Raw genomic sequence first — 20,359 nt, forward strand, 5'->3', positions numbered from 1 at the left:
TGCTTTTAGAATCAGTAATAAAGGCCAATTAGATCTTAACATTTAATTTATTGGAATTTTGCCTTTGACAGCACAATCCAACACAGTTTCTTTGCTTATATCTTGCTGAAATCCACAGAAGCACATCAAAGCTTTAGACAGTGAATTCTAAGGCAATAAAAAAAATCAAAGCCAGGGCATATTTAGGTAAAAAATGATTTATTGCTCAGTACTGAGAATTTTCCAGATGTTTCCCGGGAAGAGCTAAAAATAAAGCCAATTGCTAATATAATTATAGAAAAGAGGTTTATACTATGATCCATGGCATCAATCACACAAATACACTTACTAAACTTCCTTGTAAATGTATAGTAATTTTTGAAATGATGTATTGGACAGATGTTACTAGTAGTAATATTGCTGCAATCATTTGTAAATATGAGTGAAGACTTTTCCATAGTGAAGATGGAAAGAATTTACTTGTTAAAAACTACAATAGCATCTTACAATATGCTTTAACAGGACTTTCTTACTGTATTATCCCCCATTTCTTTTCCATCCCTGAAGTAATATCAAGAGGAGTATCTTATTAAACTGATAGCAGAATCAGTTTTCAAAAATATTTCAATAACTGAAGCCACAAGCTGAAATAAAAAAGGTGAAATTTACCAGTATAAATAATTTCTTCAAAGACAAAATTCAAAGGAAACAGACAAATTAAAAAAATTCATTTCAACATGATCTGGGCCTGGTGTCTGAGTATCAACTCAATATGAACTGAAAGCATGATACGTTCTTTAAAAGAAAAAAAAAAGAGTGAAGTTTCAGTTGCATTAATGGAAACTTAGGATACCAACAATTCTTAGTTTCAGGAAGAAATGATTTGGAGCTTTCATGATCTCTTAACAGAAACTGAGAACAGGTCAGGTTGCCCACAGTTAACTTGGTACTATAGGAGACACTCAAAATAGACTGAAAATTAATTGACTAGTTTGTAGAAATGCCTGATTTCTACCACTAGAAATAATTGAAAAAGTCATTAAAATGCATTCCACCTACTCAAAATGTATACTACACCAATACACATAAAGTGTAAATTAGTAAACGTAATTAAAAATATAAACAGGATTGCTATTTAAGGGCAATGGTAATGTATTAGAAGAAATTGAAACATGCTTGATGGTTTAAATTTTCAACTGTTTGCCATTTTGAACTAATAATTACAAATGATTCCTATTTAGTCATTAAAGAAATGCCCATAAGCTGCTTCTAGCTAATAGGTTTTAGCAGTTCTAGCAAGTAACAGAACATGAAGCTCTTGGTTTCTTTCACAGTAATGAATAAAGTCAACTGTAACAAAACTGTATTCACTTTCAAAAAACCCACAATTCATTAGTTTCCATTATTCAGACTACCCTCCTTATCCTGACTCTCATACAACGGCACTTCAATGTTTCATTTACTACTGCAAGCAATAACATTTTAGCAACAAAAAGCAACGAAGCCTTTGCTTCCTCCGAAATTTTTACCATATTCAGAATCCTAGGGTGAGCTCAGTTTTGACTTTTCATTTTGTATATTATAATCAATTCAACACATGCAGTATTACTAAAGCCAGTGAAACATCAGGTTATAAGGTCAACCGTCATATACTCTGCCTTACTTGCTCCATGCACAATGTAATGTAATTATGTGACACCATGGGAAAAGCCAGGAACAGGGCATGGAAGTCACCTATTTTTAAAACTTGTTTATGGATTTCTCATCATTATTTCCATGTTCACTGAATTCAATTTCCCATATCCTGAAATGCTCCAAGACCAGAACTTGCAGCATGATTTCTACTCCTAGTGGACCTCACCAGAAAAATCCCTCAGATGTTTCCACAATTTCAGCCAACTGGAACATTCTAAGATGTCCTTTCCTCACATTCCCAGGGATGCAAGCCAGAAACGTGATCCTCATGACAAAATACAATCTGAAAAAGTCCTCACAGATGATTTAATAAAACCATTCTAAGGAAAACGGCCACTTGTTTCAGACTACGCTTTACACAAATCTTTCATGGCTTCCGCTACCCAACATGATCAGGCCCTTCTCCTTTTCTCGATTTCCTTCTCCATTTCCTCCACAAGGATCTAGTTACTCACTCTTTGATGCGCACATAATACAGGTGCACGCTCATTAACAACAGATGGTTTATCATTATGTCCTTAATATCTAGTACAACACAGGCCGGCGCCGCGGCTCACTAGGCTAATCCTCCACCTAGCGGCGCCGGCACACCAAGTTCTAGTCCCGGTCGGGGCTCTGGATTCTGTCCCGGTTGCCCCTCTTCCAGGCCAGCTCTCTGCTGTGGCCAGGGAGTGCAGTGAAGGATGGCCCAAGTGCTTGGGCCCTGCACCCGCATGGGAGCCCAGGAGAAGCACCTGGCTCCTGCCATCGGATCAGCGCGGTGCACTGGCCACAGTGGCCACTGAGGGGTGAACCAACGGCAAAAAGGAAGACCTTTCTCTCTCACTATCCATTCTGCCTGTCAAAAAAATAAATAAAAAAATTTAAAAAAAAGAAAAAATATCTAGTACAACACAGTGACAAGTAAAAAATAGACTTTCAGGAATTAGTGAAGTCACTGAATTAGTAAGAGAGATGCTCATTTCTTTGTGCAAATACAATATTGTCATCAACTGCACAGCATCTCAACACCAACAATTCAATTATTCTATACAAAGTGGAAAAGTTCTGAACTCCTAATAGTTGTACAATTATTAGCACTTTGCTAAGAACCATGAAACTAACTTTGAAACAGGTACCAGGAGACAGGCATGCTAGCATCACAGGCTCTGGGAGATCTTTTATAACATTCGACTCTGTTTCCTCAACAAGAGGACGATAAACACCTGCCCACTTTAAAATGTTAAGGTGAAAGAATTTTAGTTGAAGTTCACACATTAAATATTTTAATTGTGCTCTCAAAATGAAGGAAAATGTCTGAGTTTACCATTCAAAGGCTGAATTCCCACCTTATGCTGTACTGGAAGCTAAAGAAATACAGGTGGGCAGAATATAGTTTAGGTTCTTAAGAAACTCAGTGTTTAATGAGAAAGACATAGAAACAAAAAATGTATACAACATAGCTAATGAAAGATGAAATTCTTGAGGGTTGAGACTGTATCATATTTATACATGTACTGCCAATACTTATAGAATGAAATAAGTGCTCAACAAATGGTGTTGAACTGAATCCTAACTGAAAATACATGGGCAGTAGTGACAAAGGATAAAAGGAAAGAAAGACTACTGGGGACTGGAGGTGGAAATTTGGATACCCACTGTAGAAAAAGGCTACAAAACAAAGAAAAAAATAATAAGATTGAATAGCTTATATTATGGACATTGATTAACATTGGCCTAATAACCCTAAATGGGGACCCATTAGGAGATGATTCCATTAGGATTTTATTTGTAATTCTACCATGGTCCTTTCATATTATGCCAGACAGAGTGTATTGACAAGTAAATTAGAGAAATATTATTTTTGTAATCAAATTATCTTACATTATCAGAAAGTTTAAACATGGCCACTAATTAACAAATGAATAATTTTATCTATTATAATACCTCACAATTAAATAGTGCTTTTCAAAATGCTATTACATATCGTCTTACACCTCAGCCTTAACAACAAAACACAATGAATTACAAAATCACTTACTCCCTCACATTTCCTGAGTATCTGTTATATGCCAGACAATGGCTTAAATGTCACGACAGAATAATAAACAAAATTCAACTGACTGAAATCTGACTAAAAATAACGAAAGAAGGGGACAGGCACAAATGGATCCCGCCTATGCCCGGCCCAGATGGAATCCCGGGATGTTTTGGAGGCCCAGCGCCACATCCCCATAAACATGCCGTTGTCAACTGGACATAAAGCACAGGCGAAATGCAATATTGTGAAAAAAGTTAAGGAAACATACAATTAATCGATGCACTGGAAACAGACTATTTTTAAATTTTGATGTTAGTAAATACTGAAATATGAAGTCAGGATAGTAGCAATGTAGCAATACTCTGTTGAAGAAAACAGGGATCACAATAATAAACTACTCTGTGAAATTACTTCTTCTATAGAAGAAGGTAAGCCTTCTGAGACAGAGGTTGAGAAGTCTGAAGCTATTGACTTAATCTGGAGCCTGAAAGAACTACCATACATCAGAGCTAGTTTTCAAGGAGCAAATGCAGATTTACATTTTCCAAAGGCCATTTGCAAAACACTAAAGTGACAATAATACCGTCTCATATATCTCCGAAGACTATTATATAAATCAAATAGTATATTAGAATTTCTTATAAAATTTTATAACAGAAAGTTAAATTAACTATCTAAAAGCAGCACACAGCTTTCATCACACTTAAAAAATTACCATTGCCAATAAAGTAGTTTGCCATCATTGGCACTTGTTCTCACAGAAAAGTTAAAGTGTTACTGACATGTGACACTTAAAAAGAAATTCAACTTATTGCAAGGGAAGAACATTATAAGCTCACCCTGACAGTAAATCAACGGACAATTTCTTTATACCTCCTGCATTATTCAGAATCGTTACCTATGCTTATATCTTATTTCCCAAATTTATCTGAGGAATAAGAACTTACAGAGTCTAAAACAGTCCCATTTTGCACTAAAAACTTAAAAAAATATGTTATTTGGTATCCCTTAACCTTCAGAAGAACATGCCAGTGTAAGCTTACTGCTAGCTACACATTGCAGCTCAGGTTCTGTGGCATTCCATCTGAGTCCAAAGTCTGCAACAGGCATATTCTAGCTCTATAATCTTGGATAATTTGTTGGAAGTTATTTGTGCTTCAATTTCCTCAGAGAAGTATCTACCCCACAGAACTGTTGTGAGAATTAAATGAGGTAATATATTTAAAACGTTTAGAAGAGGATCTGATACAAGGCACTCCAAAAAGTATGCATGATTGGCAACACTTTTCATAATCCTACTTTGAAATTGTCACAAGAAAGCATTGTGCAGCTTGTCAGGCAAATTTCTCTTTTAAGGTTAATTTATTAATTGGAGGGAGAAGGGGTAGGGGAAGAAAGAGAAGAGGGAGAAAGGGGGAAAAGGAGAGGAAAGGGGGAGAAAGAGGGGGAGAGAGGGAGAGGGGGAGAGGAATCGATCTTACATATGCTGGTTCACTCCCCAGAAGGCCACAGTGGCCAGGGCTGGGCCTGGACAAAGCCAGGAGCTTCATCTAGGTCTCCCACGTGGGTGGCAGGGGTCCAAACACTTGGGCCATCTTCTGCTGCTTTGCTCAGGCCACCAGCAAGGAGCTGGACTGGAAGCAGAACAGCTAGAACCAGCACCCACAAGGGATGCTGGCAGCTGCCAGCTTTATTCTCTATGCCACAATGCCAACCCCAGCTTAATTTCCTAATTTCTACCCTATTTCTAATTTCTACCCTATTCCTAATTTCTACCCTATTTTTCTTCAAATTAAAATCCTGAGATTTTAATTAAAAATTAAAATCCTGAGATCTTTTTTAAAAGATCCAATCCTTAAAATCATTATATATATGATATATGTATATATTTATATAAATGTGTGTGTGTTTGTGTGTGTGTGAAGGTGCTTTTGAGTGCTGGTAGCATGAATTCGAGATTGCTTAACTGGCCAACCATTAACTTATTTAAAAAATAATACAGAATACTGTACAGGAGATATTTTTCTTTATTATAATGTCAAAAAAGTATGTTCATCTTATCAAATATTAGAGTATTAAGCTATCAACTAATGAGAGATTTTAACCAAAAACCAAAGTCACCTAATTTACAGAAAAATTTTACTTCTTTAAACTTCAATTCACAGTATCAATCCCTCAAGGTGACTGTCATAAAGCAACTTACTTTACATCTGCATTGCCACTGACAAAATAGATAGAGCATATACTTTTCTCTCTTACTGCTGGTAATTCTATAAAAACAGATATGAAACTTGCTTTAAATTATTCTCAGTTCTGGAGCCGGCTTTTAACCTAGTGAATAAAATGCCCACGTCCATTATTGGAGTGATAGGTTCAATGTCCCTCTCAGGCTCCTGAGTGCAGCTTCTTGCTCCATGCAGGTCCTGGAAGGCAGTGGTGATGTCTCAATTCTCACTACTCGATGGGAGACTTGGACTGAGTTCCTGGCTGCTGGTTTCAGTTCGGTCCAGTCCCTAGTGTTGCATGCATTTGGGGTGTTAACCAAGGGCTAGGAGCTCACATTCTTTCTCCTTGCCTCTCAAAAATAAATAAATACAGGCTGACATTGTGGCACAGCTAATTAAACTGCTGCTTCTGATGCCAGCATCCTCTATCAGAGCACTGGCTGCTGCTCTTTTGACCCAGCTTCCTGATAATGTACCTGGGAAGGCAGTGGAAAATGGCCCAAGTGCTTAGACCACCGCCACCCACCTGGGAGATCAGAATGAAGTTCCTGATTCCTGGCTTTGACCTGGCTGCTACAGCCTTTTGGTGAATGAATCAGTAGCAGAAAGATGTCAATCTTTATTTCCCTCTTCCCTAAACCGTGTGTGTGTGTGTGTGTGTGTGTGTGTCCAGTCCCTCTGCCTTTCAAATAAATAATAAAGACAAATAAATAAATCTTTGTAAATAATCCTCAGTTCTGAAAGAATAAACAGGGTCAAAGATTCTGGACATTTAAATTAAGTTAAATAAAAATGTTTTCATTAATTCTAGTAAGAAAATAAACAATTAGATGATAGTTTTACACCCTAATATTCGATAAGACAAATTTTTTGACATTTTATAATAGAGAATAAAATAAAGAAAAAGTAGTAAGAATAATCTCCTTTACCATATAACATCTTATAAGTAAGTTAATGGTTGGTTAGATAAGCAATCTTAACCATTGCTACCAGCACTCAAAAACACTTTCTCAGTCATAAAATATTGCTCTGAAAATACAATGAATCTTACTGTACACTCAAATAATGCCTTAGTCAACTCAGCTTTGCCAAACCAAGAAAATCAACACAAAGAGATATAATGATAGGGGAGGTACATGAAATTGGGAGATGGAGTATTTTAAATAAACTTAAACATTTGAAATTAAGCCATATCTTTTGGTGATAGCAATTCCTGGTTGAAATAGGAAAGGAAGAAAATACAATTGAAAGTTAACCCAGGAAACCCTCATACTTTAGATAGCATCAATGGTAAAAGTAAATAAAATTCAAGTATACCAAGTCCAGGATTATTACTGATAAGATGGGAAGATATTAAGCACTTGAGCCAGCTTTTATACCCATAACACAAGCATTAAGAAACTTACAAGAGTATGTTTCCTCCTCAGGAAATATGAGATCACAATCTTGCTCTGATTATAAAGGAACAGTTCATACCAGATCTACTTAATCATCTCTTCCCCTTGGAGTTATCAAATTAGTGGTTAAGGGAAACATAGCAGATATACATGTATACTATATTAAGATGTTAAGGAGGCTCTCAACACATCTTTCAAATTAAATTACTTCTAACTTGTTATATGATAGCGGTGAGAATGAGTCTTATCAACCAAATCTTAGCAGCAGCCAGAAAGCCACACCACATAACAGCGCTTCTCCTATAAGAAATGTCTGGGGAAGACTCAAAGGTCAAACCATGCACGAGGAGGGTTCCATGATAATATTTTAAGAAAATCCAACAAATTTTTATAGTGTCCAATGATCCTTATCAGCAAGTTCATCTTTTTTTTCATATGGTGACAAAATTATTCATTTGCTTTTAGAATTTAGTGATGTGAACTCAACTTCAAAGAAGTAATTTATCTACTTACAAATGGAAAAACAAATTGAAATGTAAAATGTAAGACATATACAATCTCATAAAACAAAGGATATTGTAGACTGAAAATAGAACTGAAGGGGTAAGAATTCCAACTTCATAATTTTTTTATTTTTGAATTGATTTAGGATATAAATATTTTATAGAAAAGTTATATGCGATTTCATGTAGTAATTAATTCATAGTAGAGAAAAAGTCGCTAAAACCACAGAGCACAGAATTGGCAATGAAACCACTGAAAAATAGTTTTACTAAGCTCAAAAAGGTAAGAATTTATAACCTAACTTGGAAACATGGAAGAGTAGCACAAATATGTTTATTGTAATTGTTTAAGAATTTCTAACTCATGATTATGGCAATTATAGTATTAGATCTATGTTAATTATATTCCTTACATTTAAAATAAAAATATGGAGATGTAAAATGCTATGATTCATAGCATAAGCTTTCTATATATGCACATGAATACAGAGATTCCATCCCACCTTTCCTAAAGGAAGGGTTGATTATTACTTATAATTTTGAACAAGTAAATGTGAAATCTGGATCCTTTGAAGGAGCTCTCCTATGCTATCACAAGTGCTCTTAATATCAACCATCAACATCACAGAAGAGTCATTCCTGACAGATTTTTTTTTAACTTTTTTAAAATTTTATTTAAGTTATTTGAGTTTCATGTATTTCATATATACACATTCAGGAACATAAGTTATATCTTCATCATATCCTCTCTCCCGCCTATGCTGCAACCCTTCTTCCTCCTCTTTCTCATATTCCCACTGTTAATTTTAACAAAGCTCTATTTTACTTAATGGTCATATAGTTAATCCTACACTAAGCAAAAATATTTACAAATAGTATGAAGAAAAATAAAACACTGCTCCTCAGTGAGAGAGACAAGGGCTGTAAATAATCATTGAATCTCAAAATGTCCATTTTTTGGATTAAATCATATTCATTATGAAAATAAAATAGATGTTCTTCCTCATAGCACCACAAAAAGTCATAATATGGCTACTACCGCTATTCCTTGAAACTAGAATTATAAAAGTATATGACCAGCCAGCGCCACGGCTCAATAGGCTAATCCTCTGCCTAGCAGTGCCAGCACACCAGGTTCTAGTCCTGTTCGGGGCACTGGATTCTATCCCGGTTGCTCTTCTTCCTGTCCAGCTCTCTGCTGTGGCCCGGGAGTGCAGTGGAGGATGGCTCAAGTGCCTGGGCCCTGCACCCCATGGGAGACCAGGAGAAACAGCTGGCTCCTGGCTTCAGATCAGCATGGTGCGCCGGCCACAGCACACTGACTGCAGCGGCCATTAGGGGGTGAACCAACGGAAAGGAAGACCTCTCTCTCTGTCTCTCTCTGTCTCTCTCTCTCTCTCTCACTGTCCACTCTGCCTGTCAAAACAAACCAAAAAAAAAGTATATGACCATGTAATTTGCCTTTGAAGATGCTTTGTTTCCTTGTATGAATCTTCAATTAAATATTCCTGAGTGACTGTCAATTTCCTTTTGAAACCCCAAGTGTTGTGTAGTGTACTATGTCACCAAGGCAACTCACTCCATTTTTAATATCTCAAATTGTTGAAAGGTTTCTCTAATCTTTAACAAAAATTTACTTCCTCATAACATCTTCTCTTTGATTCTAGTTTTGCTTTCTGAAACAAAATAGAGTAAATAGTACTACTCTTCTTACAAACCTACTCAAATACTTGAAGGCAGTCCCTGCTTGTTCCTTTTTTTATATTTTCATGCAAGGCAAGCACAATCCCTGGAAAATTTAAAGCCAAATTCTGATGTTTTTGTCTACAAATGAATGAATGATACTAAAACTTAATAAAGGGAATCAAGCTTAGTCAAAACTAAGTATTAAAAATGAAGAAAATGAACAAAGGGATGGTAAATAAGTGTTTGGTAGTATCATTGAAACAGGTAGTAAACATTTTGTGGAAGTTAGAAGATTACGGAAGTTAATTTGGCAAGGAAATGGGACAGAACAAGAGAGGTCAAATGATCATTAGGTTGGGGACAACAAGCTTTAAAAAGTTAAACTGCTTAAGGCCATCCGGCTAGTATGCGGCAGAGACAGGGTCTGAACTGGGGAAAGGCTACTCCAGAGACTAGATTCTTAATTATACACAGTACTACCTCTCATCACCATTTCTGTACTTACTCAAGGATCATGCCCAACCCACAAAGAGATCAAGTTGCTTAATTCAGAATCTTAATTAGATAGTAAGATGAAATCCGTTTGGAAAAGGAAAATCATGAAAATCAGTAAAAGTTGCTACAACAATCAAGAATTAAGTTGTGACTGAGTTCTGGAACCAATTATAACAAATCTCAGAATCTCGCCACCAATATGGACACTGGTTCATGTCCCAACTGATCCACTTCCAATCCAATGTCCTTAATGGCTTGGAAAAAGCAGAAGAAGATGCCCCAAGTGTTTGGGCCCTGCCACCCACATGGGAGACCTGGATAAAGCTCCTAGTTCCTGGTTTCAGCCTGCCCAGGCCCTGGTGGTTGCAGCCTTCCGGGGAGTGAACCAGCAGATGAAAGTTCTCTCTCTCTCTCTCTCTCTCTCTCTCTAGTAACTCAGACTTTCAGCTAAATAAATAACTCTCTAAGAAAAAAAAAAAATACTAAGTATGAGGATGTGACGAAAGGTGAACTCTCATACATTGTTGATTAACTGGAAAATGCCATAGCTTCTTTGTACAATATTTTGGCAACTTCTTGAAACACTAAACATACACTCACCACATGAAATGGCAATTCTTCTATGAGTCTGCCCAAGAGAAATGGAAATATATGCGCACAAACTCTCAAAAGTGCATGTTCATTTAAACTCTATCCATTAATAGGCAAAATCTGGAAATAATCATGTGTCCATCAACTGGTAAAAGGACAAATTGTAGTGTACCTATGCAATGAAATGCTGTTCAGCTGTAAAAATAAACTGCTAGTACATGTTACAACATGGATGAACCCCAAAAATATGCTGCACACAATTTTAAATACTACAAATTATGTAAATACATTGATAATTCATACCTAGGAAAGGAAAGCCTATAGAGATGCAAGCAGGCTAGTGGTCACCTGGGGTTGAGAGAAGGAATAGGGAATGACGGCAAATACAGACAGAAAACTATGGGAGAGTAAAATATTCTAAAACTAACACTTTGATCACTGCGTAATTACACACACACACATATATACATTTACTAATCGTAGCACTATACTGATGCTTATTTGAATAAAGAGAACACCATTAACATGAAGAGGTAGACAACATATTCAAAATAGTGCTTCAGCTTTTTAGCTCACTGAGATTTAAAGCTACTGGATAAAATAAAATGATCCTAACTGAAAAGCAAAAGGAGCAATTAAATGATTTTACATAATTTTTAACTAAAGGTACTAATTTTTCCCTCTCAGAACCTACAACACTAAAACAAAATAATGTCTGATGGATGATAGGATGCACCTCCTTTCCAGGTTCAAGGGTGCAATCATTCATGGTGACAAAAATGAGAGCAGGAGAATCATGGTTAGGAATATATAACTCACCACGTAATCATCCACAGTGTCCTCAAACTATAAAAATACAGTAACAGCACTCTTCACTCATTTTAACATTAGGCACTTTTTAAAAGGAAGAACAATATCATCTACATCAGAATATAAAATCTGTAATCTACTTTAAAAGATCAGAAAGTAGGTCTAGAGAAATACAGGCAACACTAAACATTAAAGATATTTTATAGGGGCAGGTGTTGTGGTGCAGCAATGGAAGAGGCCATCTATGACACCTGCATCTCATATCTGAGCACCAGCTGAAGGTTGGCTACTCCACTTCTGATCCAGCTTCTTACTAACGATTCTTGAGAGGCAGCAAATGATGGCTCAAGTGTATGGGCACCTGCCACCCAAGTGTGGAGACACAGATGGAATTCCATGTTCCTGATTTCAGCTGGTCCAGCCCTAGCCTTGTGGACATTTGGGAGTGAATCAGCCAATGGAAGATTCTCTTTCTGTCTCTGCCTTCCCTCTTTTCTCTGTCACTGTGCCTTTCAGTATGTGAAAAATAAACATTTCGGAAAAGACTGTATTTACACTTGCACGAGCAAGTATAATTTTGAATGAAGTTATGTCTATGTTCTGTTAATGTATATAGAAAGCACTAATGTGAAGTTGTTTATCACCAAAATTACTGTTCAATATTTGAAATTCTCTAATAGAATATTAGGATCTGAACAGGGAAGAAATGCTTATATGTTCCCAAATTAAATTTAAGTCAAATAATATTTTCTTGACAAGCAGATGAAACATCTTTCAACAGTTTCATTATGGTATGGTAAGATTAATGAACAACTATAAAAAGTTTTCGATCATTATGTCAGAAAAAAGGAGGGCACCTATCTATAAAAGACAAACGAGAATTCTGGACCCTGCTTTAACCACAGAAATCAAAGGATATTTCCTACTTTGTTTCTGGAAAATTATATCTCAGCATTTATTTGCAGCTTCTAATTAATAAGACAAATGTGAGGCTATGTCTGAGGATTAAAAAAGAAATGTGTTTTTGGTATGCGTTTCCTCGGTTCCAACCCTGAGAACAAAAGTGGAGATGAGTAACAATGCTATTGCTCTGTCTTAGGGATGATATATTTCAAATGCTGGGCTCCTTCCAGGGTGTTATTAAAGTCCTCTGAAGCGTTGCTACTAAAAAGAAAAAAAAAAGACAGAAAAAAAATTTGCCAGAAGAATCCATGTTATTTATTGTTTCTCAAAATCTGTTGCTGCTCCAGGTGGTGCCTAAGTTAATCTACCCATTTTATTTTGGAAGTCACTGCAAAATGCTCTGATAAGTGAACACAGCAGATATTAGTAGATGCAGGAAATGAAAACATAATTCCAAACTTATGAGAATCTGAAAAGCAAAACTGATATTCTAAAATATTGATAGAATGTAAATAAAAGGCAGATCCAAACAGAGCTTCTACAGAATTTATAACAAGCTGCCTTCCCATCTTCATTAAGGAGGCAAGAAACAGGGCCCAAGCCATAGTTTAGAAAAATGTTAGGGGAGCTTAATACTTCTCAAAATAATTAAATCTATTGATATTCAGTACTTTCTTGTATAGGACAAAAAGTTGAGTGGAAGAATGAAGCAGAGAAATGTTACAGGTGGAAGGGATTAAACAATCTTCTCAGGAAGGCAGTCTACACTGTTGGAATTTTTAACTCTGTTTTGATAACAAGATGAATATTCATGAAAGATAAGTGAGATTCCTCCCCATCTCTGTTTGAAAATGCATCTATGTTCATTAAATCACATTGATGAAAAAAAGCTTTATGATCAACCAACTTACATAAATGTATTATTACTATTATTATTATTATTCATTATTATTATTTAGAGGAGCTGCTAAGCTCCTGACACAAAGGAAATGTATAAGTTAGTCCCTTGGTCTGATTGGTTTGCATTGTAAACATGCGCAGAAGTATGAAGTGCAAGTCTTTATAATGATCACTTCCCAAGAGGTAAATATAAAGGGTGTAGAACTTTATGGAGTTTAGTATTTATATTACTTAAGTGTCTTTCTTCATTCTAATTCTATTATGCAGTGTTATCTACTATTAATGGAGTTTGGTCTACATCATTAGGGCATTTTTTTTTCATAAACAATTTGGTATAAGCGGCAGGAGTGATATATTAGCTACTAATTTTGTATGTTGGTTAACATACTTACATATAAATTTGAATTTTTCTAACAACTTTGGAATAATTTCTATGTGTTGGAATTTCCAGGACTATGTATATGCAAAACCCAAGGTTTGAGTACATTTTTCCCTATTTGGAGCAAATTCTCCCAAAGTTTGAATAAGAGTTCTCCATTTCTTAAAACTGCACTAAGATAAAATATCAGCGCTTTTAATCATTAATATAACAGAAAAATTGCTTTCATCTTCTGTTAATGTTAAGTGGAATCATCTGCATATAACCTTATTAGTCATTTGTGTTACTTGCTTTTCCTCAGTTCCTTATTTGTTCACTTCCTTTGTAATATTAATCACTTTGTTCCTGATCCCTGAGAGCTCCTTCATAATTATGTTACCAATTTATCATGCACTGCAAATGTTTTCCACTTTTTTTATTGGTTTTTTGTTTGTACAAAAGTTATATATTGAAATGTAATCATGTTCTGTTTTTAAAATATAAATAAATGGGGCCAGCATTGCAGTGTAGAGGTAAAGCCACCGCCTGTGTGACACCAGCGTCCCACATAGGAGCTGGTTTGTGTCTTTGTTGCTACACTGACCATCTAGCTCCTCTCTAATAGCCTGAGAAAAACAGCGGAAGATGGTCCAAGCACTTGGGCCCTTGACACCCATGTGGGAGACCCAGAGGAAATTCTTGGCTTCCAGCTTGGGCCTGGTCCAGCTCTGGCTGTTGGAGCCATCTGGAGAGTGACCTAGAGGACGGAAGATCTCTCTCTCCCTCTCTCTCTAAAAACTTGCTTTCCAAAAATAAATAAATAGATCTTCAAAATATAAACAAACATACAAGTATGTATGTTACGTACAACTTCTATAGGGGTAAAAAATGCTATTAGTTTGGATTCCTTAATTTCCAGATGAAAAAAAACTGAGCCTCAAAGATTAAAGAACTTGCTAAAAATCATGGTTGTCAAAGACACCTCTCTCCCAATCTGTAGACACTTTGCCACACATCACAACCTTACAATGTAGAGAAGGAAGCTCAGGGGCCTTATTCTGACTTCCAGCAATCCTCTCTACAAACACAATCCCCTCCAAACAAAGAAGGCTTGAAGTCTATGCCAGAAGGTTAGGTTTACTTCACTAAACATTAACCCTCAAACTGCTCACTGAATTGCAGAAGCTTCTTCCTAAATTCACTGCAGGGCTTTTTAATTCCAAAGATCCATGCAATAAACTGTCCAGTACTGAGAACAATATTAGATTTGAATAACATGAGATGCCCAGCACAAATGAATATGGATTCTTAATTGAGTCTTTATTCCAAATGTTGAATCTGTTTTTGTTTTAATAAATTAACTAATTTTGTCACATTTAATGCTTGAGATCTGCAAGGAAAAGATGATGATGAAAAGGAGATTGAGCTTAAATCAAATGAAAACACAAAAATCCATATGAGGAAAAAGGAAAGCAGACTACGTCCTGGATGGTTGGTCATTTGGAGAAGATGTACAGGAAACCAAAGGATGGGCCAAAAGCTTGGTCAAGACACTTGGAAGTTTCTTCTGATTGCAAATCTGTTGAATTGAAGCTAAATTGACTACTGTCAGATGCCTCTCAGTAACAGCCTGGCTACTGGTGACCAATCTTGACATCTGTACAGCCCAGAAAGCAGTATGTAAATACTTTGGAGGCCAGGAAGAAAACTTTGTTACATTTGTATGTCAATGAATTGTTACTGAGTATGTTCTGCCTCTATCCATATAGTCAACTCATGACTGCCAACTCAAAATGACAAATCCCATGTTTTTTCAAAAGGCTCACACTCAATGTGTGAATGATTTTACTACTATACAGCTGCATGATTAGCTCTTGGTTTTTTCCCCCACTAATGTCAAGGGTGGTGGTTTGGTAGCACTCAGTGTACAGGCAAAATAATTAAATTATGAAAGCCTTTAATGTTAGGATGAGGACTACATATGTTAAATTATTTTAAAATAGCACTTTCTTATCAAAGTCAACTAAAAATTAGAGACTTTAGACAACATGGAGTTATCCATTAATAAGAATGGTAATTATGGGGAAATAATAAGTTAAATTTATCAACAAAAACATAATGGAATTTGGTGAAATATAATTTCAAAAACATTCCTCATTTGGTTATGATTCCAGGCCACAATCTTAATGATTAAAGGAGCAATTTGGAGCAACTGTGGTCTCCCAAATGTTCCATTCTAGCAAACCCAGGTGAATAAGCAGAAAAAGGATGAGCGGACTATTATCTGTATTCTAAAAACCCTGCCTGTTGCTTTTTTTTTAAACTACCTCTAACATGTTTAAATGATAATTGCATCTTCTCAATGAGCACAGTTCCTTATTATTGGAATTGGCAGGGGGCCTTGACATTTGAGTCATCATTTCATTATGTCTATTTCTTATCCTGGTATACAAATTAAATAGAAATACAAGCCAAATGAAATATAGGAGGAAAATCTGAAGCAGAAACTTTAAATTAAATTAATTTTTCTCAAATCTATAAACTAGCTAATGCGATTAACATTGGTAATAACATATTCTGGTTCAAGCACATTTTCAAAACTATTAACTTCAACTTTAAAGGCAAAAAAAGCCTCCACCCCTCCTAGCCAAACGTAAAGCAGAACCTACAGCTTTTGTATTCCCTGAATTAAAAAGACACAATAATTCTGGCTTCAAAGGAACTACAAATGCAAACAAAAATAGACATCTAACACATTTCTTCCATTTGAAAAGGTTCCAAAATTGTTAGGAATTGTACATAAAATATGCACGAGTTAAAATATTATTTTATATATCTTTGTGTGATCAAATAGGGAGAATAATGATCCATTCTGATAAAATACCCAGAAGTACCAAACTGGAATCCACTTCTTTCCTTAGGTATTTTTCACATCACTGAACTTAACACAATGAAAGCATTACTGAATGATTTTCCTCTAATACTTGAACTAGTCATATTGAAAAAATGTTTATCATCCAATCTTTCTCAAGCACTTTAATTAAATTTTTACATGGAACTTTTAAATTTAAAATTAATTATGAAATTAAGGCGATATAAAATCCTCAGAAACATCTTTGGCTCTGCTTTCAGAGGCTACTTCCTCATTCCTGTATGATAGCAGGTATTCCAGAATGTATGTATGTAGATTACTCATTCACTGCATTTGCAATTATTTCTGCAACTCTTCTTTCCGTTCACTCAGAACAGCCTGTTCATTCTAACAGCATACAACTTCCCCTAAATGCTTGGAAACAAGCTGAATAGCCTCCAGGAACATCATTTGCTCTGATACAACATGTTATAAAGGTGTTCGATTGGAAACTGAATGACTTACGTTTAAATGCATGTCCAGAAAATTAACATTATTTTCCTTTTAATTACTGAAAGTACATTATCAAATGTTAAAATATCTGTGACTTTTTTTCTTTACATTTTATGTTCACTTTTTAAAATATTCCACATGGGGGACAGAATGTTTGCTTAAACTCAGCTATTCTAAGATTTATTATTGGTTTCTTTTTCATCACTTGCTTATAATTTAAAGCCTATACTTTCTCAAAATGGACTCAAAGAAAACCCACAGTAAGCATACATAGTATTCATCATATGCTCTGGAAGACTAAAAATATCCTAAAAAATGAGTCCCTATTTCAAAACTAACATTTCATTGGGAGTCTAATTTTGAGGTAGTCACTTAATTTTCCAACTTTTGGGGAGTATATTATTCTGCGTTACAACACAAAATAAGATGTAAACCAGATGATCCTAAAGCATGAAACTTAGAAGAGAGTATATTCAGATTATAATTAGTTTTTTAACTTAGATTTATTTTAAAATGAAACAGTCACCCCATGGTGTGGCACTCAATCTATAACATTTCTCTCAGAGCTTGACTTCAATCACTTGAAATATTCATGAGCTGATGCCAACATATTTTAAGTGAGTCCCATCATTTTTGTAATTGCAATAGCTGATATTAATGTCTTATTTTTATATGCTGAAATAAATTAATGGATGGGGCAGACACTACGCAAAATGACTGGGAATTAGGCCAAATCTTTTTACATATATCCAGGGACCAGTAATCTTCTAAATGGCACTTTAATCTCACTTGCCTAAATAATTACAAGTATAAGAAGCATGTAATTTATTGAATTATCCATTCTTCTAGTTCCCATCCCTCATCTCAAGCACATGGCCACTTACCTTGTCTTTATTTTCAGTGCCAGAAGCCTCAGGCTTGGTCCTAATCACAAAGGGGGTGGACAGCCGCAGCAGGACCCTCTCGAAGGTGGCATTCACCTTTGGGGAGACGATCTCAAAGCAGTCTTGGAACTTGAGCACTTTGTGAGTGTCACATCGGAGCTGCTTCCTCAGGCCTTCACCCAGCTGAAGGACTGACATGGTGGGGTCAAACATCAAGTGGAAAGGGAAGGCTCTGCAGAAGGTGTTGATGCTAATTCTGAGGTCTGTAGGAATCTGGGAGGTTCCTCGTGGAAGGTTCTTTGTGACATTAGCGTTTTCACATTCTTTGATAAGGAACGTAAGACAGCTACAATTGCCTGGGTTTGAACCCTCGGAGCACAGCTTCTCATTTGCAACCTGTTCCACCTCTACGTCCAGGCAGTAGATCTTCTTTCCTGCAGCCTTAATCATACCCAGCATTGCGAAGCCCACGACGTGGTGCGGGTGGAAGCAGTGGAGCATGAGAGTACCTTCAGGGAGCTCTTTGCATAGGAAAGATGGTGACTCCAGAGTGGCCTGTTTTCCAAAAGAAGTTCTAATGTGTTCCAATAAAGCATCGAAGCCATTAAAAAAGTCCTGTAATGTGCCACCTACAGCTCGAAGGACTCTTTCATTCTCATCAAAGCATATATTAAAGAACTCCTCACCAAATCTTTCTTGAATGTCCTCAAATTTCAAACCTAGAGGTAAATGGGAAACAAATGTTAATGAATCAGAATACAAATAATTAAACTTACAGATTTTTAAATGCTTACAAAAACAGTTGGCAGTGAGTGAAGCAAGAGAGGCACTTCTTTAGGCACACAAATTTCCCAATAGGTTAACTGATTCATTTTGAATCAAAATAAGTCAACCTTAGTTAACCTTCTGAATGCTTCTAAGACACAGGAATGAATGCGTCTGTTTGTTCCTAAATCATCTCCATTTTTTAGGCCACTTTTAGGTTCCAAAACTGGGCTGAAGGTAGATATTCCTTACATTCTCCCCACCCCACACATGTACAGCCTCTGCAATATCAACATTGAGAGTGATACATTCGTTAAAATTGACGAGCCTCCATTGAATTGTTGTCACCCAAAGCCCATAATTCACATTAGGGTCCACTCCTGATGTGGCATTTTCTATGGGTTTTGACAAATATATCTAGCACTGCAGTATCACACAGGGTGGGTTCACTGGCCTCTGCCTGTGCATCTGTTCCTTCCCCTAACTCCCAGAGCATGTGCTTTTCCCTTCTTAAGTCTCTGCTCCACTAGTTGGAGCCATCAAAATCATTTTAATCAATTTCCTCGGCCCTCACAGAATACTCAATTTGTTAGTTTATTGTCTCTATATACCTTCCATATTACCATCCTATTTCTTGACAGGCAGAGTGGACAGTGAGAGAGAGAGACAGAGAGAAAGGTCTTCCTTTTGCCATTGGTTCACCCTCCAATGGCCGCCGCAGCCAGCGCGCTGTGGCTGGCACATCGCGCTGATCCGAAGCCGGGAGCCAGGTGCTTTTCCTGGTCTCCCATGCGGGTGCAGGGCCCAAGCACTTGGGCCATTCTCCACTGCACTCCCGGGCCACAGCAGAGAGCTGGCCTGGAAGAGGGGCAACCAGGACAGAATCCAGCGCCCTGACCAGGACTAGAACCTGGTGTGCTGGCGCCGCAAGGCGGAGGATTAGCCTACTGAGCCATGGAGCCGGCCCACCATCCTATTTCTTAGCAAAATGCATTCAGTGGAAAATTTCAACCAGAGAGGGAATCTACAGTATATAAGTGGACAAAGACATCAAGGTTATCAAATAGAAACAGAGGGCTTATGTTAGTAATCTAAGTGGAAGTCATATAGGTCAACTAGACCCCAAGAGAGACAAAACAAGAAATAAGAAGTGCAATAACTTTGTGATAATTTGCATTCTTTCATCCATAAAAGTAAAGGGACCCAAGAATGCAGCAGGAATCTGACCAGACAGCATCAAGGTTCTGTTTTCTCTATATACGCACTCCCAGATACCCTGGCAAAAGGAACTCAAACTTATACTACTGAAATTATAATGAAAAATAATACATAGGCCGGCACCACGGCTCACTAGGTTAATCCTCCACCTGTGGTGCCGGCACTCCAGGTTCTAGTGCCACTTTGGGCACTGGATTCTGTCCCGGTTGCTCCTCTTCCAGTCTAGCTCTCTGCTGTGGCCCAGGAGGGCAGTGGAGGATGACCCAAGTGCTTGGGCCCTGCACCCGTATGGAAGACCAAGAGGAGACACCTGGCTCCTGGCTTTGGATTGGCGTAGCACACTGGCCGTGGCGGCCATTTGGGGGGTGAACCAATGGAAAGGAAGACCTTTCTCTCTGTCTCTCTCTAACTCTGCCTGTCAAAAAAAAATAGATAAATGCATTAAGAAGTATTAAGAAGCAAGAAGTGTGATCTAATGACAGTCACCATTGAGGGTAATCTGAGGAAATACATGGAAGGAACTTGTATCCCTAAGGATAAAGAAACATATATATAAAAAAAAAGCT

At 36.9% G+C, this 20,359-nt stretch overlaps 1 protein-coding gene across 2 annotated transcripts in view; it reads right to left on the reverse strand.

Annotated features, from left to right (window-relative positions):
• The window catches only part of GUCY1A2 (guanylate cyclase 1 soluble subunit alpha 2), a 354,340-nt gene that overhangs the window by 249,590 nt on the left and 84,391 nt on the right, over nt 1–20,359 (reverse strand). For both annotated transcript variants that reach the window (XM_051820049.2, XM_070077689.1), the window contains exon 4: nt 17,811–18,529. In XM_051820049.2, coding sequence (XP_051676009.1) covers nt 17,811–18,529 — 719 coding nt within the window. The remainder of the gene's footprint in view (nt 1–17,810; nt 18,530–20,359) is intronic.

The sequence above is a fragment of the Oryctolagus cuniculus genome, chromosome 1 (genome assembly GCF_964237555.1).
Source record: "Oryctolagus cuniculus chromosome 1, mOryCun1.1, whole genome shotgun sequence".
Taxonomy (NCBI): Eukaryota; Metazoa; Chordata; class Mammalia; order Lagomorpha; family Leporidae; genus Oryctolagus; species Oryctolagus cuniculus.